Genomic DNA, 27551 nt, shown 5'->3' with positions numbered 1-27551 from the left:
TGTAGCTTTGTAGTATAGTCTGAAGTCAGGGAGCCTGATTCCTCCAGCTCCGTTTCTTGTTCTCAAGATTGCTTTGGCTATCCGGGGTCTTTTGTTTTTTCAAACAAATTTTGAAATTTTTTGTTCTAGTTCTGTGAAAAATGCCAGTGGTAGTTTGATAGGGATTGCATTGAATCTGTAGATTGCTTTGGGTAGTAGAGTCATTTTCACAATATTGATTCTTCCAATCCAGGAGCATGGTATATCTCTCCATCTATTTGTATCACCTTTAATTTCTTTCATCAGTGTCTTATAATTTTCTCATAGCTTTAAATCTTAGCCTTCTACAGTTCATTACCAAGGGTCCACGGATCATATGTTTGGTGAATTTGGGAGTGAAGTTAGGTTATTTAAAATTATTTTAAGAAGTATTAATAATCCAGAATGACTGTTAGTAGGGCTTTTTACACAGCATACCTAGTTTCCTTGTTAAATGATGTCACATACAGTATTAACTCAGACTACAGACATTGTATTCACTTAAAGAAAAGTATGGGTCATAGAAGTATGACTGTTGTTCCTAAGGTTCCCTGTAGATGGCATTGCTTGACTTTGTCTTTAAACAGTTTATAGACAGGAAGTTGTTAAAATAGAATATTTTGAAATGGAATCACACTTGTATTTTAAAGGTGGAGTAAATTAGATTTTAAAGAATAAATGTACCTATCATGAGTTGCTTTCAGATATTATGTGGTTGTCTTAGTTTGTTTGGGCTGCTATAACAAAATACCATAGACTGGGTGGCTTATAAACAACAAATTTATTTAACAAATTTATTTCTCACAGTTCTGAGAGGCTGGGCAGTGCAAGATCAAGTTGCCAACTTCCTCATAGGCAGCTGTATTATTGTAACCTCACAGGACAGAAGGGAGAAGGGACTCCCTGGGGTCTCTTTTATAGGGCACAAATCCCACTTAGGAGAGCTTCACCCTCTTGACCTACTCGCCTCCCAAATGCCCCGCCTCCAAGTACCATCACACTGAGGGACTAGGTTTCAATATATGAATGGGAGAGTGGGGGGAGTGCAAACATTCAGGCCGTAACAATGGTGTAAGTGAAAAGGGATTTTTTTCTTATAAAATTGTATTTGATTTATCTTTTTATTGCATTTTGATATGCCTTTTGAAGTTTTGACTGTCATTCATATAGCTGCATACATTGCAATTCATAAACCATTTCTCTGCTATTGGTATCTTCCATGAGACAGACATTGCAAAGTTCTAAAAATTAAATTCACCTTGAAAGTACCTTTTATATAATGCATGATCTTACATCTGAGGTACTTGAAACTTCTAATTAATTTCAATTAGTTTTTCAAACCAGTATACTTTCTTCACTAGAGTAGTAAGTAGCTTTTACATCAAAAGACTGAAGCTCTGTCTTTGGCTATATCACAGTTCTATAACTGATATTTGACTTTCAGTTTAAATTTTTCCTCAAGGAACATCAGGATTTGAAAGAGTTTTTGATTCACTGACAATAAACATTTTAAAAGTAGAATATTCAGTTTTCATACCATAGAGACCTTCAGGCTGTATTTGAATTAGAAAAAGTTTGTGGCAACAGAATTTTACTGAAAATTAATCAGGTAATGGAAAGACAAAGTTTTCAGTTTAAATGATTTTGGGTAGGAAAACAAATTCTGAAATCATTTTCACCAGTTTGGTTAAAACTGTTAGGTATTTGGGGTCATTTAAGACATTGTCTTAGGTCCTTTTGTGTTGGAGTTCTGGTAAAGATCTAGTGAGTCCATCAACTGTGAGATACATTTTATGTAATTCATTATTAATAACATAGTTTTCAAATAGTAGGTTTTAAAATATGTTAGAGCAAATTATCTCTATGATAATGTTTTTCTCACAAGCATTCTGAAAACTATCCGAGCACAAGCCTTGAGACCAGATTATCTGGATTTAGATCCCAATTCCGCCATTTACTTAGCTCTGTGACTCTGTGCCTCAGTTTCCTCCTATGTGAGGTGAGGATCATAATAAATTGCCCCATAGTTTGCCATGGGGATTAAATCAGTTTAATACATGGACTATCTGGCACACAGTAAGCCTTCAATAAATGTTGTGATTATACTAGAGATGGAATTACTTTACATCAGGGGATTGGAAAATGTAATAATGCAAGTCTGTGTCGCAGTGTGAAATCTGGGCATCTTTTTTAGAGTATAGCGCCCTTACGAATATCACTGCCTCATCATGGTGGGAATGGCACCTGGGGTGGGAGGAGCCTGAGGACACTGTTGAACAGTACTGTTACTTGAACAAGTAAGCAATTTAGAAAGAAAAAAAAGATATAGTGGAAGGAAAACCTTTGTTCACTGTCCATTTTTATGGTTTTAAAGCAAGTGCCATGAGCATTCAGAGGCCAACAAAAACAGAGGAAATCCTCATTTCCAAATAACGGAGCCTGGGCTTGCTGACTGGAGCTCCGAGATTCCACCATCCTGGACCCTTAGCGAATTTTTCCTTCTGTGGTTCTTATCTGTATTAAACTGAGACCAGATAAGCAGTAGATAAGTGGCACCAGGTCATTTTTCTGAAGTCTGGGACTTGATGTATCTGCATAATTACTTTCAGAGTTTAGATGTGTTCATTCTAAAAGAGCAAGGTGACTATAAAGTACTTGTGTAATAGTTGCCTCCTGGACAAACCGTCTTTTACCATGTAATCAGCATATATGATGGGTTGCAAGAGCTTAGTTTAACTAATCCCTCAGGCTGACTATGTCTGTACCAACAGATAAGAATGAGAGTCAGAACCCTGAATTGCATCTGCTTCTCCGTCAGAGTAAAATAGCACAAGTGCTTAACTGCATTATATTAAACTTACAAGATCTTTTTGTTTGCAATTGATGGAAAAGATTGTCATGAACACTAGATAGCTGGTCTTAATTTTTAGAAACATCTATTGCTTACCTGTAATACACTAACTTACTTTGGTGAAGGATAAGTTCACACCTTTTAATATTCACAAGGTTAGAAACAATGATATTTCTTCTTTGCAAAACAAAACTAAGGCTTTTGAAAAAGAGCTGTTCTAGATGCAGTCCTTACAGGGTTACATGTTGAGTACTTAGCAGATTTCCTTCATGTCATTAGCTCTAATGAAGTACCGCTGGCAGTCTGTTAAACCCTTGACGGGTCAGTGCTTTTAAAAACTCTTGAGTAATTTTTTAAAAGTTAACTTTTATTCCAAGTTGTTAATCTTCTGAAGTCCAGGCATTTAACAGTCTGAGTTCCAGGTTCATGTGTTGGCTCATTGGTGCTTTGATAAATCATTGCCAGAGTTATGTGTATATAATACACACAATCCCATGTATCTACATTCAGTACCTGACCTTGTTCTTTTAGGAATGTGTCCTGAAAACCTGCTTGTACTGCATGCACAGTACAGTTGCATATTGGGGCGCACCAAAATAAATAGCACGTTTTATCCAAAACTTAAATGGAGAAGCTTGATATTTACATTCCAAGTGAGTGTAAAGAATAATCTCATGGCATGTAATGGACATTGAACATAGGCCTGGTTTCTTGAAACTTAGAAAGAGGAAAAACAAGTTTCACACTCCCATAAATAATAAATGTTTAACCAGAGAATGCCTTTAGGTTTTAGTGACATTTACGAACATAGGTACAATGTACTTTTAAAATAGCTATCATCTTTCTAAATCTTGCCACAAGGATTTAAAAAAAAATTTTGTCGTTCAAAACTCCTTTCACTCTCCAGCATATCTCTGACACCCACATTCAGTCTGTTACTCTCTGTCTGAAATAAGTGTCTGGTTGTTAACCTTAGATTCCAAGGAAGAGAGAACAGTGGAGGCTTAGTGTGGCTGGTAGGAACAAAATTCCAAATTAGCTCTGGAAGACAGCCCCAGATCTGTTCTAAATCCACTCACCTTTCCTTTATGCACCCAAGCTTGAACATTCTGTTTTTCTCCTAAGGAGAACATGGCTCACTTGGCTACCACCGAATCTAGCTGTATGTCCTTGAGCAAGTTAGTTTCTCTGAATGTTAGTGTCCCTCTCTGTAAAGTGAGAATGACATCTACTGGACAGCACTGTGGTGATATTTAAACTAGATAATATATGTGGACAAGGGTAGGGAAGAAGGCATCTCCCCAGCATAAGCCTCAATTATTTGCTCTGAGAGTTCAGACTGATAATCTCTTGCAAACTAGAGGTGCGATAGAAGTCATCCTAAGTAAACAACACATAGCCTGGGCCAGAAAAAACAAAAGCCTCTATTGTCAGAAAGGCGGGATTCCCAGTATAGCAGCATGCCTGTCATTTACTTTTACTCCCACCTGACTTCTTCACCTTCTCTTTAGACTCTGCCTTCATCACAGGAAGGGAGTAAGAAGTCACAGGGGAGATCTTGGCAATTCTCTTGATTCTAACCGCAAGCAAGCCGATTGTAGCTTCCCACTCTCTGGCCCTCTGACTCTGACCCCTGTCCTAAGCTCTGGCCTCGCCTCTTCAGCTGCCTGCCTGATAGCTTCCTCTGCTCGCCCAACCAGCAGTATTTTTGTCCTGTCTTCCTCCCCTTCCTCTTTTTACTGCCGTTGCCTAAGGCCAGGCCTCATTACCTCTAATTTATGCTGCTGTAATGTCTCCCACTTGCAATACCTCCCCACACACCTGTGCAAACAGTGGTGCTGGAGCACTCTCCTGACTTGGAGTTCCAAACTGTTCAACGTCCTGCTCAAAAACCTCCCCAGAGGCTGCCAGGTGAAGTAGGAACTCCCATGCTGGGTATTTGATACCCTCTTCAGCGTATCTCCTTTTGCTTCCTTCTTGCTCTCTCACCAAAACTGACTTTTCTGGATGTACACAGTGTGATTCATTGCTTCTGTTAAGAAGCATCATCTTTTTGTGTAGTGGATATTTGTAGCAATGACTTCTGTCCTCCATCAGACCTTCTCCCAACTGACTGTTGAAGACTAAATCTCTGTCTGAGCGCCCACTGCACTGACCCCTCTGCCTGCCCCATGACCAAGCCCAGCCAAACAGCCTCATGTCCCCCACCACAGTTTAAGGATGGGTGTCACATGACCGACGCTAACCCCACGGAGCCCTCCTGGGTAAGAGGCACTTCCTCTTTTCCAGGGTAGCTAATGCTAAGGATAAAAGTAAGACTTGAGCTGCCCCAAAATAAAAATCAACACAGACGAAAGCAGAACCTAGGTGCAAAGAGAGAAATCAGAACACTGTCCTGATGATTCAGTTTGAGCCTCTGAAACCAACTATGCCTGAAGCCAGCTGCACCCCCTGGACTCCCAGTTGTATAACCTAGTTAACTTTGTTCTGCTGGTTTGAGGTTGGGTTTCTCTTCCCTGTCGTGGAGCAGGTCCTAGCTGGTAGGTCCTTCAAACTTTTCTGCCTTTCAAACCCTACCCCTATCTTATGATCCTTCTCAACCACTACTTTTCCCAAGAAGTAATCTGCTTTTTAAGTCTTTATTTTATCCATAATACCAGCTAAATCATCCTAGCAGTTGATTTACAAGCTTCCTAGAATAGTGTTGGTTGCTGATCATACTGTGGAAATCTTAACCTATGAAACTACAGAAGTAAACATCGTAAAACTACTCAGAAAGCAAAAGTAAAGAAATAAAAACCCATTGTGAGAGCAGTTTAACTGTGTTACAAAAGAGCAAACCCACTGCCTTTGCACCGGGAAAAATGTTCAAGCCTCCCCCGCTCCATCCCCGTCATGGGGTTGTTACTTAGCATTGAGAAAATGAATTGTTGAGAAAACAGTTGCTTCAAGAGAGAGTGGATTCTGGGGTAGGAGTAACCCCTGTGGTTAGGGGGCTGCCTGAAAAGTGGAGGGAGAATTACAGCACGTATTAAGTGAGGTCTGAGATCTGGAAAGCAAGAGTAGGAGCAGCAGTGTCATCTAAGAAAGGTTAAAAAACTTCCTTGCTGCTTCTCATGGGTTACAGGGAAAGCCTACATTTAGTGTGAAGTTTTCATTTCTTACCTCTTTTAATTCCCCTTAGTTACACAGCTTTCAGGAGAGTCTCATACCTGGGTCGAGCCTATATGTGGTGGCAGAAAGTGAAGAGGCCAGTGTAAGAAACATACTTGCCCCACCTTCACCCTGCAGGGGTACCCACAGGAAGGGAGCAGCATCCTCTGCATGGAGATGGGTCTGGAAGGCCCAGCAGAGCTCACCAGCTGGACAGGGCAGAGCTGGAAGGGCCAGGGAGGGTCCCAGGGCTGCATGGGCCACAGAGAGTGATGCAAAATAAAACCTTCTCTTCCCAGTATATGCTAGAGCAGGGCTCTGGAATGGAGGCAGAGCTGACCCTTGGGGTGCAGATGTTACATGTGCAATAAACGTTTTACTGAACTTTAGGTGTAATCGTCATGAGCAGTCAAGGTTTTGGAAAGATTGAAGTGAACCTAATTTTTTTTTTAAATATCACCAGATTTGAAACTGTCAATACAGTTTATACTCACATCATGTTATTCCAAATAAATTGGTAGGGTAGTTTGTTGGTTTTTTTTGTTTGTTTTTTTGCGGTATGTGGGCCTCTCACTGTTGTGGCCTCTCCCGTTGCGGAGCACAGGCTCCGGACACGCAGACTCAGCGGCCATGGCTCACGGGCCCAGCCGCTCCGCGGCATGTGGGATCTTCCCGGACCGGGGCACGAACCCGTTTCCCCTGCATCGGCAGGCAGACTCTCAACCACTGCGCCACCAGGGAAGCCCGGTAGGGTAGTTTTTAAAATTAGTTGTGACTTCTTGTATGGGATACCTGAGGTCCTTATGTTGTGACTATACAGCATCCTAAAACCAAGTCAAGAAAAAAAAAATCTAAAGACATGAATTTAAGTTTCCAGAATGATCCCTGACTCTCATAAGGGCTAATTTATGAAAGACATAAGACAACCATTCACTTATTATTCCCACAACAGAGACCTGGGTTAATTTTAAAGGCAGCTTTGATGATTGACAGATGATTGGCTGCAGTTGTAGCAGAATTAAATTACCAACCAATAAGAAACCAGATTAAATGTTGACGTTGCATATGGGTGGGCTTGGGACGGTCAGATTTGATGTAAGTTCTACCTTATGTGATCATGCTTAATGTGATCAGGGCTAACATAAGACCCAAGCTAATAGCTAATATTGCCACTTAGCAATTCAGAGCTTTGCTTTAGATAAAGATCTCTGCCAAGCCTGTGAAATGTGAGCAGAGTATGATGGTGTGTGTGTGTGTGTGTGTGTGTGTGTCGAAGGGTGGAGGCTGTAAGTAGGTTTGTAATTAATTGATAAAAGCCTGAAAGAGAAAAACAAATACAGTGTGCTAACACATCTATATGGAATCTAAAAAGAAAAATGGTCCCGAAGAACCTAGGGGCAGGACAGGAATAAAGACGCAGACGTAGAGAATGGACTTGAGGATATGGGGAGGCGGAAGGGTAAGCTGGGACGAAGTGAGAGAGCGGCATGGACATATATACACTACCAAATGTAAAATCGATAGCTAGTGGGAAGCAGCTGCATAGTACAAGGAGATCAGCTCTGTGCTTTGTGACCGCCTGGAGGGGTGGGATAGGGAGGGTGGGAGGGAGACGCAAGAGAGAGGGGATATATGTATACATATAGCTGATTCACTTTGTTATACAGCAGAAACTAACACACCATCGTAAAGCAATTATACTCCAATAAAGATGTTAAAAAAAAAAGCCTGGAGGAATTCTATGGCTTTATATTTCTTACCAGTGTCTCTGGAGCACAGGTGTAACTTGCCAGGTAGCCTTGAAAAATGTGACCGTTATTCTTCAGCGAAAAGAATGGCATTGTTTGTGCTGTCCTGCCACGAGGACCCTAGCAAGGAGAGTGGGCTTCTATAAAGAGCCCAGGACTCTGGCCTGCTCAGCCTCCTCTGGTAGGGATGGGGACAGAGTGGCTCCAGTTGGCAAATCTCCCCAGAAACACTTCTCCGAGCACAGGAGAGTTCCCACGACTCTCTGGACTCAGCTGTGAGTTCCCAGGGCGTTTTGCTACCACCTTTCCAAACAATCAATACCAGGTATTAACTGTGGTGGCCAAGTATTAGGACAGTGGCCACGCAGACCCCCTTACCCTGTCCCTCTCCTGATTAAAGATGTGCCTCTGCAGTGTTTGGTGGAGATGTCCTGGGCTCAATAGAAGTCTGAGGGTGAAGGCTGAACTCCAGCCTCTGCTGTTGACTAGCTGTGAGTCCTCGGGCAGGTCCCTGGGTCTGAGTTTGTTTCTTCATCTGTCAGATGGGGATGGGGATGGTGGTGGTGACATTTGTTTTGCCCACTCACAGAGTCCTTAGGATGCTCAAACAGGAAAATGGATGTGAGAGCCCAGTGTCGACCTGAAAGCTGGATGGAGATACGAGTTACTGTGTTTGGTGCCTACGTCTGACAAAAGGCTTGAGCTTGATCCGTTTTCCCCCTTCTCAGCCAAGTGTGTGCCATTCTAAAATAAACAGAGGGGAGCTACTTCATCTCTAATGAGCAGGGGTCTTAGCCAAAGGTCCACAGAAGGGAGGGGAGACAGACTGTGGATCAGTTCCCCTTGGTCTCTCAGTCTTTCTTCTTTTCACACCCTAGTTGATCTTGGGCCAGATCTTATCAATTGTCCCCCTCACTGTCTCATCACAGCAGACATACAGAGACAAAGTCACCATCTCTCCTCATTTGTGTTCAATGGGCCAGGCTTGTGGCAGGTGCTGGGGACACCCGTGGCTTGTGAGTTGCTTGCTGTCATGGAAAGGAGGAGGTTCCTAAAAGGAGTGAGTACTCTAGGACAGGGCCCAGAGCCTGCTGAGCATTTTACAAATACTTCTTGTTGTTATTGTTACTCTCACTATGGGAGCATAGATGAGTGGCCTGGTTTTGCAAATGTGTTTCCCTCGACTCCTCCAGCCTATCAAGTGGAAGGACTCCTCCAGCCTATCAAGTGGAAGGACTCCTCAACTCAACACGGCCTTATTTCATTGTTCTTGAAAGAATCTAGAGTAGCAGGTCTGCCCAGGTAGGCTGTAGACACTGCTTGGCTTGTGGGGCTCCGGGGCCTGATTTAAAGCTGCCCAGCCTTGGGAAGCCTGCCATTTGGGTCCTCAGAGCCCCGAAGCCTGATGCTGGCCTATGCCTGCATTCCATGCATTCTCTACTGCCTTCCTCCCGCCAGGGACACTGTCCTCCACAAGAGTGTCCCCAGTCCTTACAATGTGCCTTCATTCTCTGTGACCCCCAGCTGTGGCAGGGTGGTTGGGGGTCCCTTTGGTCCTTGCTGCTCACTGTGGCTTCACTGATTCGTGCTCACGGAAGCCCTCAGTGAACACACAAGGGTGCTCTTCTCCCGGTGCCTCCATTTTAAAGATTCTCTTCTGTTTGTTTCCAGTGTGGCTCTGGTGACATTTTTTTTCATGTTTCTACCTTGTCTCACTAACTCCTTGGCCCCCCTCCTTGAAGACAAGAACAGAGTCTTCTTTACACCCTTCATGGTCCCTGCACATTTCACTCAAAGAATATTCCATTAACCCAACTATCTTTTCTTGAGTGCCTATGATGCTTGTGGTAGATCCTGGAGGGAATACAAAAATGAGATATGAATAAAAGTGACAGAGTGGAGAAAGTGAAAGCAGTAGCTTACTTCATAGAGTTTGGTGGGAATGAGGGGAGAGTCAGGGTTGAAAGAAGGCTTGTACAAGAGGATGAGAGAGGAGAGATTGTGGCTGAAGATAAAGGGGGGCTTGAGGGGGTGGGGGGCAAGTGGAGGAGCCCACAGGGGAGGAGTGAGATGCAGAGCACAGGCAGGTAAACTGATTCTGGAAAGAAGAGGGTCAACTCTTCAAAAAGACTAATGGAAGGAAGGAAGGAAGAGAAGGGAAGGAGGGAGGAGGGAAGATGTAGCTAAATTTAGACATGGATGTGGGGGGAAAGAGGTTCACCACTAATGTCCTGGGTTTTTACTGTTAACTGAATGAAAGAGGGGACTTGGGACTCCACATTAAGGAGCTTAAGCTGCTAAAGGATCCATTACTGGGGTGACTTGGAAGTGGCATCTGTGGCACAGAACTGCCCTTGTGGCCTGATTGGGGGAGATCTGGGGAAAGGGGAGAAAGAAATGCAAAGTTGAGAAACAGGAGTTAACTCTAGGGTCACCCTTCTCTTGCCCCCCCAGCCCATCCCATGTACCAGGATCTGGAGGCTCCCAGGGGAGCACTCTGCTGAACTGACCTTCCCTGGGTTTGGAGGTCCCCCCACTCCTTCCTCCCGCAGAACACCCCTTCCTGGCCTCCTGTCAACCACCTGCTGCCCTTGTTTCAGGAGGTGATCATCGCTTTGGGTGCTTTTCTCTTTCAGGTAACAGTGTGATACTGTTGGGGGTGGGGAGGTCCCAGTAGATTGTGGTTCATACAGGCTTTATATCAGCTCTGGATCAATATGCCCAATTGTTAATTCTCAGAGAGACTACTGAATAAAATATCATTTCACCATATGGCCAACTTGTCAAATGTACCAAAATAAACCAGTGTACTGAAAGCTTGTTTCAAAGAGTCTCTCTATATGAATATTTTCATGCATATATTTTTCTCAAATATAGTCAGTGAATATAAATATATTCTTTATGCATAGTCAGTGATTCTGAAGATGTCCAATAAATAGGAATTTGTTTTTAATGTGAATATAGTTAATAAATATATATTTGTTTTGGGCTGAATTGTGTACCTCCAAAATTCATATGTTGAGGTCCTAACACCTAGAACCTCAGAATGTGACTGTATTTGGAGATAGAGCCTTTAAAGAGGTAATTATGTTGAAGTGAGGCCATTAGGGTGGACCCTAACCAAATATGACTAGTGTCCTTATAAGAAGAGGAGATTAGGACACAGACAAATAAAGAGGGAAGATGATGTGAAGACACAGGGAGAAAGTGGCTGTCTGCAAGCCAAGGAGAGAGGCCTCAGAAGAAACCAACCCTGCTGGCACCTTGATCTTGGACTTCTAGCCTCCATTACTGTGAGAAAATAAATTTCTATCGTTTTAGCCACCCCGTCTCTGCTACTTTGTTATGGCAGCCCTAGCAAACTAACATAGTAATCTTATATTTTTAAATATGAGATGTATTTCATTAGTATTTTAAGGAATGTTTGATTTGCCAAAAAAGTTTGTTATAGCGTGAATTAGATTTCTCATAAATATATTCAAGAAGAAGATATTCATGTAACATATTAAAAGTCTTAACATAAAAAGCAAAGAATTTGTTCAAATTCATTGATTCTTTTCAGGAAGAACATTTTTAAAAACTAGAATTTGATAAATGTGGCAGATTGGTCATTGATTTCCAGCAAATCTGGCTGCTTCCCTGCCTGTATGATCCAACTGTACTCTGTGCACAGGGGCTGGCAGTGCGGGACCTGGGGGTCTAGAGTGGAAATTCTTGTTGCACTGTGAGCGCACGCCAGACACTATGCTGGATGCCTCCCCAAATGTGATTCCCTGAGTTCTCACACCAGGATGAGGAGATGGACAGGTATCCCATGGTACATACAAGAATGTCAGAACTTAAAGCAGTTAAATAACTCCCCCTGGTCACAGAGCTAATCATTAGGGAGAACATTCCCTAAATTCTGATAGATCTAGGTACAAGTCCCAGCTCTGCTGCATCCCACCTGTGTGACCTAAGGCAAGTGGCTTAACTTCTCCATGCCTCAGTTTCTTCATTTGTAAAATGGGATCAATACTGCTATCCACCACATGGGTTGTTGGATGGAGTAAATGAAATAATATATGTGCTTGACACAGAGCCTGGCACATATGATGTTCTCAGTTGTTAGCTACTACTATGAGTTTAGGAAATATGATAAATATAACACCAGACATTATATAGTATTATATAGTTTACAAAGTGTTTTCAGTTTTTCAGATGAGGAAATCAAGGCTGAGAGAAGTTGAGGGACTCAGTTGGGAGCCCCCCCAAATCTTTTGTTCTCTTTAGGCCTTCAACTGATTGGTGAAGCCCACCCATGTTAGGGAGGGGAATCTTTTTTTCTGAAAGTCCACCAATTTAAATGTTAATCTTATCCAAAAACACCCTCAGAGAAACATCCAGAATAATGTTTGAACAAATATCTGGGCACCGTGGCCCAGCCAAGTTGACACGTAAAATTAACCCTCACAATGTCTTTGCCCAGAAAAAGCAAGAATTTTTCTGAGAGAGCTCATGCATGGTGCTTACCCTATGTAAGTACTCCCCAAATACCCTGAATAAGGTTGAGTCTTTGAGCCTGACTCTCCCATCCTTTCTCCTTCAGAAGAAAAATGCTGTAGTGAAACAGTTTACTTAGTTTCATTTTCAGACTGTTCACTTGTCGTATCAGGCTAGTAGGGTTGTAGGTGAACATTTTTTTTCTTTTGTCATTTCTTTTGATATGGCTGTAAATGTTTTAATTATATATTAACTATAAGCTTGCATTGCAACTTAATGAACCAGGGGGAAAATGTTTATAATCCCTTATTTAATTATGGTACTTAATTAACGTTTGCTTAAGCATTGCTCATTTAAAAAAAATAATTTTATTGCAGTAGAACTGATGACTTCAAAAATAGATTTTTAGGGCTTCCCTGGTGGCGCAGTGGTTGGGAGTCCGCCTGCCGATTCAGGGGACGCGGGTTCGTGCCCCGGTCTGGGAAGATCCCACATGCCGTGGAGCGGCTGGGCCCGTGAGACATGGCCGCTGAGCCTGTGCGTCCGGAGCCTGTGCTCCGCAACGGGAGAGGCCACAGCAGTGAGAGGCCCGCATATCGCGAAAAAAAAAAAAAAAAAAGATTTTTAAAATAGTCTATATGTAGAGATGGTATAAAATGAAAAGCTAAATACTTCATAAACTGAAGTATGACCATCTTGAATATCAAGGAAAGGACACACCTTGGAGACTGGTCTGAAGTGCAGGGCAAAAATCAGGCTCTTGGGACTTCCCTAGTTGTGCAGTGGTTAAGAATCCACCTGCCATTGCAGGGGCACAGGTTCGATCCCACATGCCATGGAGCAACTAAGCCCATATGCCATAACTACTGAGCCCCGCACGCTACAACTACTGAAGCCTGCACACCGTAGAGCCCATGCACCACAACTACTGAGCCCATACACTGCAACTACCGAAGCCTGCGTGCCTGGAGTCCATGCTCCGCAGCAAGAGAAACCACCGCAATGAGAAACCCGCATGCCATAACGAAGAGTAGCCCCCGCTCACCTCAACTAGAGAAAGCCCGCGTGCAGCAATGAAGACCCAACATGGCCAAAAAAAAAAAAAAAAATCAGCCTCTTAAGCGTTAAATCTATAAAACAGAAACCGTAAGGCAACAGCTTTGTGGCAGTGTTAAAATTATTATAATTGTTAGGTAAGCTTGCTAAGGTCAGTAAGTAGAAATTCTCATCTATTATTGCAAATTATAATACTGTAGGAATACTCAGCTGGCCAGATACCTGAAGCATGTCGAAGGAAGGACTGTAATAAAAACTAAACACCTTATGTTTATATGGCACTCTTAAGATTTTCAAACATCTTTCATTTACATTCATCTGATTTGATCCTTGCAAACTACCCCATGCTGCAGGAAGGCCAGATACCATTCTTCCCCTTGAGACTCACAGAGGTTCTAGGTTATATGGCTGCAAAGTGGCAGGAAAGAGACCAGACCAGATGGGCTTTCTTCTGCATCATAATCAGTCCAGCTTCTTTGTTGGGTGCCTGGGACACACAGCCAGGGTACAGGGGTGGGTGGAGGAGAACAGTGGACAAAACACAAATCATGGCCATTCTTTCTAACTGGTTCACCTCAAAGAAAACTAGAGTCAGTTCAAAATGACATTGCCTATTTTGATTTTGAGACTTGGCATCATATAAATGTGCAGGCCTGCCCGGAACTGGTAAAGGCAGAAGAAAAAGAAGGAATGAACACTTCAACACAATTTACAGGCTACTGCCTTTCTCACCAGCAAAAAAAAGTCTCCCAAGTCTGGAGGAATGGAAGTGGAGGAGGGTGAGGGAAGGAGCGCCACTGGTGACAGGTTTTCTCCCAAGAGAAGGGAATCACACCCTTGGAGCTGTGAAAAATGAATCATGTCTTTTCTATCAAGACTTCACACAGATTTTCTGGGAAACTTGTCATTGGGGATACAATAGAGACAACTGTCCTTTTTGGTAGTGTAGCATTTTCTGGAGGGAACTGTGTAAATCATTTTCAGGATTAAACAGCAAATTAAAATGAAGATTAAAGTTGTGTCCTGTGGCTTTTGTGGGCTGTGTTCACCTTTTCTGGAGGTCAGTACATCCACCTAATTGAAAGAGAAAGTGTCACATTTAGTTGCAAGAGTGTAAAGGGGTGACGTTTTTTGTCCCACCTTTCAAGCTAGGATCAAGGTCTTCTCTTCAAAAGAGCAGTAAAGAGCATCTATGCAGCACCTTTCGGTTTACAAGGCACTTCCATGGGCATCGTTATACTTAAGCTTCACTAAAGCAGATTTATGGGGCCTGTCTTCTAGGTGAGATAGCTTAAGGTCACAGCTGAGGGCACACATTAGTGGGCTTCTAGCTCAAAGCCTACACTCTCCACTTCATCACAAGGTGGATCCACTCAGTCTGTAGACAGGGGCAGAGTGATTGATGTGCTTTCTTGTTGGCACCATGTTAAGAAGATGAACAACCATCTCAATTTGCCTGAGACTGAAGCGTTTTCCAGGACATGGGACAGTCCTGGGCAAATTGGGACAACTGGTCACCTTACGTATTATGTCTCCAGAAGTCCTCATAGGAGATTCTTCAAGAGTCACATTGAGTGCTAAGATGTTTTAGGAGGACACAGCTATATATGCATGGGATTGGCATATAATTTCCTCCTACTCAATATTTGCAAGCATTTTAAAATTTAACATTTTGCTGTTCTCCTAAGATCGTCATTTTGACCACTTTTTCTTCCTCATTTTTTCTTCCTCATCTCAAATCCCAAGGGGTGTATGGGGAGGAGGGATGGAAACAGGAAAAAAGTAAGTAAAGAAAGACATTGGCTCCCATTTTTAAAATGTGGTTTTGGTTACAGTTTGTTGAGGACTTATTTGTAATAGTAATTCTCAAACTTGAATATGTTGGTAGACAGCCTCTAAGACGGTCCCCAGTGATTCCTGCCTCTTGGTGTGGATGATCTTGTGTAATTCTCTTCCCTTGAGTTTACTCTGGATTTGGATTTGTCTTGAGGAGTCTCTGTGTGTGTGTGTGTGTGTGTGTGTGTGTCTCTCTCTGTCTCTCTCTCTCTCACCCCTAGCTCTGGGAAAAGCCAGCAGCCCATGTGGTGAAGAACCGATGTTTCCAGCTAATAGCCAGAAAGGACCTGAGCTTGGCAGCAGATTCTCCAGCACCAGTGCAGTCTAGAGATGTTTGCAGCCTGAGCCAACACCTTGATTTCAGCATCATGAGAGACGCTTAGCCAGAATCACAAAGCTAAATCAATCCCAAATTCCTGACCCATATGAACTGTGAGATCAGTGTTGGTTGTTTTCAGCCTCTGTGTTTTAGGGAGATTTGTGTGGAAGCGATAAACAACTAGTACAAATGTGCATCAGAATCACCTAGATAACAACTTGATAAAATGTGTATTTCTGGGTCCTACCCCTGGAAATTTTATTCAGTAGATTTGTCTGAAGTTTCTGCTTTTTCATCAGGAATCCTAGGAGAATCAGAACTGAACAAATATCTGCTTGAGAGCACATAGCAAGAAAAAACACTCCCTGTGAAGGCTGTAAAGGGGTACGGTTGCCAGATAAAATACAGGGCACCCAGTTATATTTGAATTTCAGATAAATAACAAAAAAAATGTTTTAGTATAAGCATGCCCTTTGCAGTACTGGGGACATATTTATGCAAAAACATATTTGTTATCTGAAATTCAAATTTAGCTGGGTGTTCTGTATTTCTCTTTGCTAAAAAACTATCCAAAAGGAAAGCCCCACCCAAGGAATGGCCCAACTGGAAATAAAGTAGTGCCTTCCTTTCTCAGATGGCAGGATTTTAGTCCCTGAGGGGCTGACGAGGGGACTGCAGGTGCCTGGCTGGGCCCTGCCCCTCTCCAACCCCCAGGGCAGGCCACAGACTTCGGGCCCTTAACTCTTTTCTTTGGAGGATTTGGTGGGGGGGGGGAGTGGGAAACGGGCAGGGTGGGGAGCTGCTCAGGAAGTCCTCCCACACGGCCCCGCCCACCTCTGACAGGTTGTGTCTGGCCCCTTGCTGCCCCAGCCGTGGGGTAAGGAGGCCCAGTACCCCCAGCTCCCTGGAGAGGCTGGACCCGCTGTTGTGAATGCTCCTGTCTGGTGGGTACCACACTCGGCGCTGGGAACTTGCACCTTTGGGTGCTGATGGCATCAAGCTTTTCCAGAGCAGTGAATGAATGCAGTCTTCCCCCACACCCCTCCAAGAACTCAGACGAATGCAGCTGCTCATAATAATATGTGCATTTCTCATTCTGAGTATGTCTGAGTCTCTGATGAGTTCTATTTATTGTAGCTCTCAGCCCTGTAAAGAGGAGGATGGTTCCAAAGACATTTCTTAATGACTGAGGTTTTAAGAACTCTGGTTTCACTTCTGTGTATGCTTTCTTGTCACAGGGAACCGTCTTAATTTTGATGTGTTCATTTTCCACGATGAAATATTTTCAAAGAGATCAAGAATGAATGAGAATATGTGTGTGAGGGAGAGAGAGGGAGCTTGGCTGGGTAGACCGAAATGCTTAAGGCAGGGATGGAAGATAAAAGCTCAGAAAAGGTACAGCTGCAGTAGAATCAGAGACTTAAATATGTGCTTTGAAACCAGACACCGAAAGTGAGGTCACATCACTCTGAGCTCTGGTTCAGCCTTGCCCAGCGGCCTGACACAAGCTGAAAACCCACAGGAGGAGAAGTCAGCGGAATCTCTCTCCTGAGTGAAACTGGAGGGGGCTGAGTTTTTGAGAGGAAGGGAGGCGGTTTGGAATCAAATGTACAGCATCTCTGTCTGCCGTAGAGGCTCTCAAGGGCCCTAAGAGAACTCCTTTTGTGCTGCTTCGTAAAACCAGCATGGCCAACACAAAACAGATTCGAAAAGTAGAAATCCAAGGATGATGGTGCCATTTCACACTTTATACCTCAGGAAGAGCCCCACAGGAATTGCCCAGTCCTAGGACTACCACCTCAAGTGTGGCTGACTTGGAAGGCTTGAGAATGCAATGAATCTAGACATATAGAATGGTCTGGAGCTGGAAGGGGCCTCAGTCATCCAGCTCAGGTTCCTCTTTTACAGAGAAGAATCTAGGCTCCCACTTTGGCCTTCACCATGGCCTCTCTGGGTTTCTGAAAAATTAATAGCTACCTCAGAAGTTTATTGTGAGCTTTTGTGTAATGATGTATATAAAGCACTTGGCACTTAGCACTCAATAAATGGGAGCTTTCATTATTATTTCACCGTGTTTGTGTATTTAGGTGTGTGGTGGCAGTTTTGGGGGCAGAGGGGAGTATTTTAGTATAGTTTAAAAAAGAAAAGAGGGGCTTCCCTGGTGGCGCAGTGGTTAGGAGTCCACCTGCCAATGCGGGGGACACAGGTTCGAGCCCTGGTCCGGGAGGATCCCACATGCCACGGAGCGGCTAGGCCCCTGAGCCATGGCCGCTGAGCCTGCGCGTCCGGAGCCTGTGCTCCGCAGCGGGAGAGCCCACAACAGTGAGAGGCCCGCGTACCGCAAAAATAAATAAATAAATAAATAAATTTAAAAAAAATAAAAAAGAAAAGAGCCCACATTCCTAAGACAGAGTTCATATCTACGTAGGGTCTTTGGAGTGGAAAGAACCACTACACTATTTAATTCAATCTCTTTGTTTTAGAGATGATGAAACTCAGGTCTAGACAGGTGAGGGCTTGCTCAGGATCCCACAGCTACCTCCTTTTCTGGACCCCCCAGTCCTGCCACCAAGGTAGGGAAACTTCCATACACTCAGCCTAGAAACTCCATTGAGATGGTATCTCTTTTCTGCAGCAGCAAATGGGAATTTCTAACACATCAACTCAAGTGCTCTGTTGGACTCTTTCAGACACCACCACTGCTATCACCACCACCAAGGCGGGCACCTAAACTTTTTGTAAATGAATGAAAGTGCTTCAGTCCCGACTCCTGAGAGAAGAACTAATAATTATGTACAAAGGCAAGTCTGGGTTTGAAATTAATGACTGTGGGATTCTACAATGATTTTGAGATAAAGTGAATAGTTTACATTAATTTGCATTGCAGTAGACAACACTGCTTAGGAATAACTGCTCTGTTGAATTTAGGAGACAAAGATCAAGTCTGTTATCTTAGTTCATGGCCTCGGGGAGGTTGGATAAGGGACGGGCAGTGAGAAGTTTGAAGGTTTTAATACTTAGCTTTTAAGGATGTAGTAACATTGGTTAAGTACTTGGTATGTGTTTTGCCTGTGTTTACTTTTTTAATCATCATGAAAACCTTAGGCAATAGGTGCTAGAATTATGCCCATTTTATAGATTAGAAAACTAAGACCAGAAAGTAACTTATTCAAGGTCAAATAGCTAATAAATGGCATCACCAGTTCCAAACCTTGGAATCTGGCTGCAGAGCCTTGCTCTTACCCACTATATTCTACTGCCTTGAGAGAGTTAAAGTACCAAACCCAAGACACCAGGAACTGTTTTGACATTCCTCATGAGCATATACTTTTCATCACATTACTGTTCCAAGGTTAAATGTATGGAGCTGAATCCTGTGGTCCCTAATGCTCTAGTCCAGCTGCCTCCACCTTACTGTTGGTCTGGAAATTCCCTGGAAACATAGGTGGGATTTTTCTTATATATAATCTCCAGTATCCACCCCTTACTTTACACTCCTGGGTGAAAATCAGAACCCAGCTCTGCTTTTCATTTCCACAAATGGCTTAAGAGACCAGCACCAGACTCAGTAGTATAGATTTTTCAAAAGGACACTTACATGAACCCACCCCCAAGAACCCACCAATACCAACTTAAAAGGAGCAGGATATTTCAGTGAGGAGGCTAATGAAGAGATGCGATGAGACCCAATCTATTCCATTTTTTCCCTGGGGGTATAAGGAGGCACCTAGGTCTTAATCTCCTTTCTCGTCATTTTGATTCAGAGATGATGGCACCAGGGCTTCTTAGAACAAGGTAAGTTACATGATAACAAAAATCTATAATCTCAATAGAAGTAAATACATGGAGAAAGAGGCACTTACCAGTGATTTAATTTGAATAAGTGAATGCTTTGATATCCTTTTGACGTACAAAGAGGCATACTACGTGCTACACGTGCTATACACACTACACCCACTCCTCTGCATCTTTTCCACTTAACGTGTCTTGTAGCACATTCCTTATTCAATATTATCCCGTAAAAATTTACCTCATTCTTTCTCATGACTTCATAAAATTTCATTTTTGGATGTATCAGAATTTATTTAACCATCATCTATTAAAGAACATTTTAATTGTGTCTAATCCTATGCTCTTACAAATAATGCTGAAAGAAATGTTTATACACACAGGTGTATTTTTGTTTTGGCTTGGTTTTGTTGTCATTATTATCCATGGGGCCGGGGTTGGGGGGGAATCCTAGGAGTGGAACTGTTAGGTCAAAGGATATTTGTATTTAAATTTTAATCACTATTTCCAAATTATCTTAAAAATGTTTGTACCAACTTGCTCTCAGTGAGAAGGAATTTGAAAGGCTGGGTCTAGCACCCTTGTTATTTGACTAGATTTTCATATAAAATACATCTTTGCTGTGTGGTATGACAGGTAAGTCAGATGATGGTGAATAGTAATAGGAAATGGAATGGGCTTATTTATCAAAATATTTTTAATTGCTTAGTGGTTGGCAGGGTGGACCCCAGCAGTGACACTCTCATGCAAAGAAGAAGGGTCAGGTGTGGTTTCTGTGTCTGGTAACTGGCAAGTGGTCACTAGTGTAGGATATTTACCATATTTCACTGGGACCTCCTAACACTGTACTCTTCTGTCTACACCCAGGTTGGTAAAGGGAATATATATGATGCAAGCTTGTACACGTGCCTGATTACATCAGATAAGCACATAGATCTCATCTCTATAAAATCCATTCCCCTCTGAAATGTACATCTTTTTTTTAACCATTTTTTAAATTGAAGTATAGTTAATTTACAATGTTGTGTTAGTTTCAGGTGTACAGCAAAGTGATTCAGTATACACACACACACACACACACACACACACACACATATTCTTTTTCAGATCCTTTTCCATTATAGGTTATTACAAGATATTGAATACAGTTTCCTGTGCTATACAGTAGATCCTTATTGTTTATCTGTTTTATATATAGTATTGTTTATATGTTAATCACAAGCTTCTAATTTATCTCCCCCCTTCCCCTTTGATAACCATGTTTGTGTTCTATGTCTGTGAGTCTATTTCTATTTCATAAATAAGTTCATTTGTATCATTTTTTTTAGATTCCACATATAAGTGATATCATATGATGTTTGTCTTTCTCTGTCTGACTGCACTTAGTATGATAATCTCTAGGTCCATCCATGTTGCTGCAAATGGCATTATTTCATTCCTTTTTACGGCTGAGTAATATTCCATTGTATATTTATATATCACATCTTCTTTATCCGTTCATCTGTTGATGGACATTTAGGTTGCTTCCATGTCTTGGCTAGTGTAAATAGTGCTGCTGTGAACATTGGGGTACATGTATCTTTTCAAATTAGAGTTTTTCTCTGGATATATGCCCAGGAGTGGGATCGCTGGATCATACGGCAACTCTATTTTTAGTTTTTTAAGGAATCTCCATACTGTTCCGTGTAAGTTCCATCCTCATCCTTCATTACTAAGAATGGTAACAAGTCAACTGCATTACTAACCTAGTCTGCACCTCTCAAGGTACCAGCAGATGGTGCCTAGCCTAATCAAAACTCATATTTAGATGCTAGAAAATAAGTTTCCTGTTGCGCCAGGCCCAGAGCATTCTATTATAAGATATGCTGAGTGTCTACCCCACATCCAGTCCTGGGCCAGGCACTGTGGGAGACATGAAAGAAATAGAAAGCGTTGGACACAGGCAGATTGCTGCAGAAAAGAGTAGTTGCAGAGAATAGCTGGGAAGCTGTTTCTGCTCTTCAGGAAGGAGATGGTAAAGGCCTGGACTAGGCAGCGCTGGCAAAAGCAGGAGAGAAGCAGCAGTTAGGGCGTCACCAAAGAAAGCATAAATCAGGCTGAGCATCACTGCAGAGTGCAAAGAGCACGGGCTGGGCCTGATCTCTACCTCACAGCTACGTGGCCCCAAGGCCCCGAATCGTTCTGAGCCTTGGTTTTTCACCTGTGAAATAAGGACAGTAACACTGTCCCCACCTCACTGGATTATTGAGAAGATCCATGAGTTAGCATCCAGCCCCTGGTCTGTCTCATCGTGGTGAGTGCTCAAAAATGTTTGTTCCCTTCCTTGTCTACCCACCTCTGTACCCCACCTCTTGTCTTGTGGTAGGAGATTGACTATAGCAGAGAGAGGGGAGGAGAGGGCCGAGCAGTGACGTCTGCTTTCCAGGTGGTGCCATTAAGCAGATGGAAAAAGTTAGAAAGGGGAACTATTCAGAAGGGGAAGATAGGTTGATTTTTTAATTGCAGAGTTTAACGTGGTGGTGGGATAGTCATGCTGATGGCTGGAAACCCAAGGGCTGAGATCTGGCAACGGAGGACAGGAAGGCAGGAGTCCTGAGCTGGGAGAGGCCGGGGTCGTTCAGGCCACACGTGACTCTGACTTCCTAGAAGAGGCTGCAGCAGCCGTGGCTAAGGTGAGCAAGCAAACCTGAGACTGCTGGGCTCAGTAATGAAGGCCCTAAAGATGAAGCTGACACATCCCTGACCAGACCACACGGAACCCATGGAAAATTAGACCTGAAGGCAACAGCACCCACGCCAGTCTCCTGGCTGCTTGGTTAGAGATTTTCATCCATTTTTGAGTTGACAGGAGCAGAACCCACTGCTTCTGCTTCACTGTACATCAGAGTGTGTCTGTGGGTCCCCTGGATGGTTAAGTTCATGGAAATAGGTGTATTTTATTCGACTATGTATATCAAACAGGTTTCCTGCTGAGCTAGAGCCAAAAACAAACAAAAAAATCATTCTATTCACATTTACTGAGTTCCTCCCAGAGGCCAAGGGCCTGACAGGCACAAGGCTCTCTGTGTTTGTAGAACTGGCATTGAAGGAGGTCATGGGAAACTGAGAAAGAAGTGACCAGACAGTCCGCCAGGAGCTTCTGGTGATAAGCTGGCTGGCACGAGGCTGAATCTTTTTTTTTTTTTTTTTTTAACTTTTTGGCCATACCGCAGGGCACGTGGGATCTTAGTTCCCGGACAGGGACCGAACCTGCGCCCCCTACAGTGGAAGGGCAGAGTCTTACCTGCTGGACCGCCAGGGAAGTCCCAAGGCTGGATCTTGATTACACCACTGGTCTCAGGTAAGAGATCCCCAGCCCCCCACTTTGCTGAAGCAATGGGGCTAAGTCACGACTCCTGACAGCAGCTGATGCCAACAGAAGGGGCAGCGTAGTTAGAGTTGGGGGACCACCCCTTCCTAGCTCTGGGAGCTCGGCAAGTCCCTGAGCCTCAGTTCCTCCTTTATACAGTAGCACAGAGAGATCTGGGCTCTGCGACAAGGCCTTGGTGAGCTCGCAGGAAAGCAACTGTCTGATGGAGAACTCTGTGCAGTCAGTAGTGCTGAACTCCAGGCCCACCACGCCTGCCCTGAGGGGAACAGAGGTTCCTCAGGTAATCTCTCTGCTCAGAATCAGCCTTAGGGAAGGCTGCTGTGAGAAAGCGGAATTTGTTTCCCATTTGTAGTGGGTTGAATTGCAGCCCCCCAAAGACACATTCAAATCCTGACCTATCCACCGCCCACACACACCTGTGAGTGTGACCTTATTTGGAAACTATCTTTGCAGATGTGACTAAGTGAAGGATTTTGAGATAAGATCATCTTGGACTTAGGGTGGCCCCTAAAGCCAGTGATGGTCCTTACAAGAGAAAGGAGAGGGAAAGTTTGAGACCCAGAGGGGAAGGTCATGTGAAGACAGAGGCAGAGATTGGAGCAATTTGTCTACAAAACAAGGAACCCCAAGGGTTGCCCGCAGTGACGAGAAGCCAGGAGAGAAGCATGGAACAGATTCTCTCTTAAACCTTCCAGGAGGAACCAACCCTGCCGGTACCTTGATTTCAGATTCCTGTCCTCCAGAACAGTGAAGGAATAGATGTCTGTTGTTTTTAAGTCATGAAGTTTATTAATTTGTTACAGCAGCCCTAGGAAATTAATACACCATTCAAGTGGAGAAGCCTTGGCAGGTGAGGTTGCCATGTGCTGGGTGACCTCGGCCGTCCAGCCTGGTCTGTCCCTGAGGGCCATGTTCTCCCTCGGCTGCTGACACTGCCTTTGGCAGCTTTTGGTTCACAGTAGCTGAGTAGCATCATCATATTTTGATAATGCTGCTCCCCTTCTCAGAAGCTACACTGAGTTCCAGGTGATTCCAAATCTCATTTAAAAGCATTCTCACATGCCTTGAAGTTTTGTTCTTGGGGGAAAAACCTGGACAGTCTCACTGCCTGGGACCATCAAATTTATCTTACTTGGTAATAACATAGCGATTGTGTGACAGTTGAAAAGCAAACCATGGTGCCTGAGGGTCTGCCTCTAGCTTGCTGCTTAGAGCGGTGATTCTCAAGCTTTAGGTCACAGAGAATTGAGTGGAAGGCTTGTGAAAATACAGATCACTGGTCCCCTTCCCTTCACTCCCCCCTCCCCTTCACTCCCCCCTCCCCACAAGTTTCTGGTTCAGTAGGTCTGGTGTGGGACCAGAGAACTCTCAGTTCTAACACACGCCCAGGTGATGCTAATGATTCTGGACCTTACTACACATGAAAATAGCAAGAGCTCAGAGCCCTGGTTCTCAAACTTTGCTGCACATTAGGATTACCTGGGGAGCTTCTAAAAACCCCATGCCTAGGCTGCAGCCCACACGTATTAAATCAGAATCTCTGAGAGTAGGACCCGAGCATCAGTAATTTCGAAAGCACCTCAGGTGATTTTCATATGCATTCAAATTGAAAGCCAGTGGCTTAGAGGCACTCCCTCCCTCCCCAGGACCCTCCCTTGCAGCCAGGCCTGGTGCCTCTCTCTGGGAGGGCGTGAAGGAAGGAGACAGAAACCGGGGTCCTAGGGAAGCATTACCTCCCTGTGGCCACAGCCTAAGAACTCCATCCAGGACCCAGCAAGAGATCTTAGCTGGGATCTATAGCTGGGTTCCCGAAGGCCTGGGTGTTAAGCACTGGCACTTTACTTGCTTCATGAATTTGGTCAAGTTGCTTAACTTCTCTTGGCTCTCCTTATCTGTAAAATGGGGGTAATAAAAATACCAACCTCAAAGTGAAACTGTAAACGATTAAAGGAGAAAATATATTTGAAGCGCCTGGCCCAGGTGCTATAAATGACAGACACTCAGCCAATGCTCAGTTCCCTCCCGCAGGCTTCCTTCTCACCTCTCACCTGAACTGGGTGGGAGAAACAGGCCAGGGCGCTCGTCCCTTTGTTTCTACTTTCACTACCAGAGGTCAGGACCTGACATCTTAGTCACACTATTTTTAGCATTAAAGGAGGTCTTTAGGACTCCTTTTTTGTTTTTTTATTCTTCCAAGATTTCTTTTAAATATACATAGCTACCCACCCCATCCCACTTTCTAAACAGTATACTTTTTTGTCCACTTTGCTTTTTTCATTCAACTATACGTCCTGAAGATGACTCCATAGCAGTGTTTGGAAATATTTTTTCTTCCTTTACAGAGCTGCAGACGTTCCATCATGTGTGTGGATATAGTAGTTTGTTCAACCAGTTTCCTATTCACGGCCACTAGGGTTGTAACTAGTCCTTTGCTGTTACAAGAGTGCAGCAGTGAACACACTTGTGCACGTTTTTCATATTTTGCCAGCATGTCTTCGGGAGAGACTCCTAGGGTACTCCCCTGCTGCGGCCCCATCCCCATGACTGTTCTGGTGCCCTCAGCCTGGGCATGGGATGCTGGAATGCTAACTCCAGCCTCCACACCTCCTTTCAGGCCGGTAGAAACAGCAACAGGAAGGCGGTCTCCCTTCATTTTTGTCCCCCAGTCTCATACCGCACCTTATTGGGGGGAACCTGATTCATAACCAGAACTCTAGTGGGAAAGGAATCTGAGAAGTACAGTTTTCCGCTTTCTTGTCTCTACCGCACAGGACAGCTCGAAGAAGTGGGTTGGGTGCCAGTCACCACATCCAGCTCCCCACTTAACTCCTTTGTTTCACAAAAGAGGAAACTGAGGTTTGGGAGGGGTGTGTTATTAGCTGAAGATCACTAAACTGGTTCGTGGCTAACAGCCTGGCCATTTCCTCCTCACGTCCCTACCGATGGGAGTCCTTGTGAGTTGGAGTTTCACTGAATCAAATAACTTAAAAAGGCAGAAGCCACTCCATACGCTATGAACTTGTACTTTTCTCTGTAAAACAAAACCGTTCCCCAAGCCTCCTTTTGGAGGTATTATAATCATTTAGCAACTGTTATGGTTTGACTTGTGTCCCCCTAAATTTATATGTTGAAGTCCTAACCCCCAGTTCCTTAGAATGTGACCGACCAATTTGGAAACCGGGTCTTTAAAGAAGTAATTAAGTTAAAATGAGGTCTTTAGGATGGGCCCTAATCCAACACAACTAGTGTCCTTATAAAAGGAGATCTGGACACAGACAGGAAGAGGGAAGATGATGTGAAGACACAGGGAGAAGGCTGTTGTCTGCAAGGCAAGGAGAGAGGCCTCAGAGGAAACCAACCCTGCCCGCACCTTGACTTTGGACTTCTAGCCTCCATTATAGTGAGAAAATAAATTTCTGTTGTTTAAGCCACCAGTCTCTGGTACTTTGTTACAGTAGCCCTAGCAAACTAATACAGAAACTAAGTTCTGGTAAGAAAAAAGAAACATGCTTTGGAAGGAGACTAATTTGGTGTCTCTGGTAAGTTGCTCCAGTTGCTAAGTATGTCTTGCCATATACATTTCTCCAGCTGCCTTACCTCCTGATGCTTTTGCCAAGCCAGACCCTTTCTGGCTCTTTCCCTGTGAGCTGATGTCTCTCGGGAAAGTGCTGCCTGCATCTTGCACAGTTCAGGAGTCTCTGGAGTGGTGAATTGGCTGCAGCTTTGATGGTGACAGAGCCACCAGCCTCCTCAGAAAGACCACCCGAGCTCCTGAGAGCTTTCACCTCGTTGGGCACTCAATGAGAACTGTCACTCACTTTTCTAACCCACCCTCTCGGGGAGCTGTGGCAATCTCACCCTAAATGTATTTCCCCCCCATTTTCATGGGAGGTAAATGTGGCATGCAAAATGTATTTTTAATGACTGAGATCTGCATTTAAGCGTATTTCCCATCTTTGCTGGGTCATTAAGCCTTTAAATCTGTCAATATTTTAATGATTTTTATAGTCCAGTGATGTATAGGTTTGTTCAAATTTTCATTCTCTCCACACTCCCTTACCCTTAAGATGCTCCAGCGAGAGCTCACCAAGGGGTAATTGAACACATGTGCTGTTCTGAATGGGTTCTTTCCTGGCAGCCCACACCCTGTGCTGGCAATGATCGCAGCAGAGCACATCACACCCAGGCTCAGGTTCTAAAGACTGGGAGGATGATCCAAATGACCCTTGGAAATCCAGTCAGAAGTTGCCGTGGTAGAGACCATGACACTATTTCTCACTAAGTGCAACAAGACCAGCTTCCCCTCCAGTGTTGGGACAGTATATTGTCTCTTCAGTGGAGCCCCAGGTAAACGACTGGCCTGCGTCTAAGGGTTGTGCTAGAGCTACACAAAGCCTGACTAGTTCTTACACAATGAGAAGGAGGCAGGAACCAAGACCCACCGGGAACAGCAGATTCATAGCCCTTCATTGAGTGGAATAGCAGGCAGAATTGCCTGCATTATACAAACAACTCCCTCCCTCCCTCCCTCTCTCTCTCTCTCTCTCTGTTAATTTTACATTTGCTGAACACGTGGCAATTTACAGCATGGCTGGATAAAATATGGCAGACAGAGAACACCAGACTGGGGTTGCGAAGTCAGTTCAGCCACAGGCATTTTGAAGAATGCTAAAGTGAAGGGACTTAGGTCGTAGACCTTATTTTTTAAATTGTTTCCATTTGGTCCAGGGCTTAGGTTAAAAAGCTGCCCAGTGGCTGCAGAAAGAGGCTCAGGCAGAAGCCCTGAACCAGGTGATGCAGAGGGGCTCCTCAAAGGCTGCTGGGCTCCAGGAGGCTCCAAGTTAGTTGTGCTTAAGGGCGAGCCTTTTGAAGAGCTCCTCGCCCAGCCCCCACCTGGGGCCCGCCAGCCTGGGAGGTCAGTCAGGACAC

At 44.0% G+C, this 27551-nt stretch overlaps 1 protein-coding gene across 1 annotated transcript in view; it reads left to right on the top strand.

The window, feature by feature from the left end:
- Nucleotides 1-19404, top strand: part of VCPKMT (valosin containing protein lysine methyltransferase) — a 29216-nt gene extending 9812 nt beyond the window's left edge. Inside the window, exon 6 of the mRNA XM_081229065.1 lies at nt 18154-19404. Within this exon, the coding sequence (XP_081085191.1) occupies nt 18154-18213 (60 nt within the window). The 3' untranslated portion in view covers nt 18214-19404. The remainder of the gene's footprint in view (nt 1-18153) is intronic.
- Nucleotides 19405-27551: the final 8147 nt, after the last annotated feature.

This window comes from Mesoplodon bidens (genome assembly GCF_964165515.1).
Source record: "Mesoplodon bidens genome assembly, chromosome: 3".
In the NCBI taxonomy this organism is placed as follows: Eukaryota; Metazoa; Chordata; class Mammalia; order Artiodactyla; family Ziphiidae; genus Mesoplodon; species Mesoplodon bidens.
The sequence above is the reverse complement of the archived record's forward strand: the minus strand, read 5'-3'. Positions and strand labels throughout refer to the sequence as shown.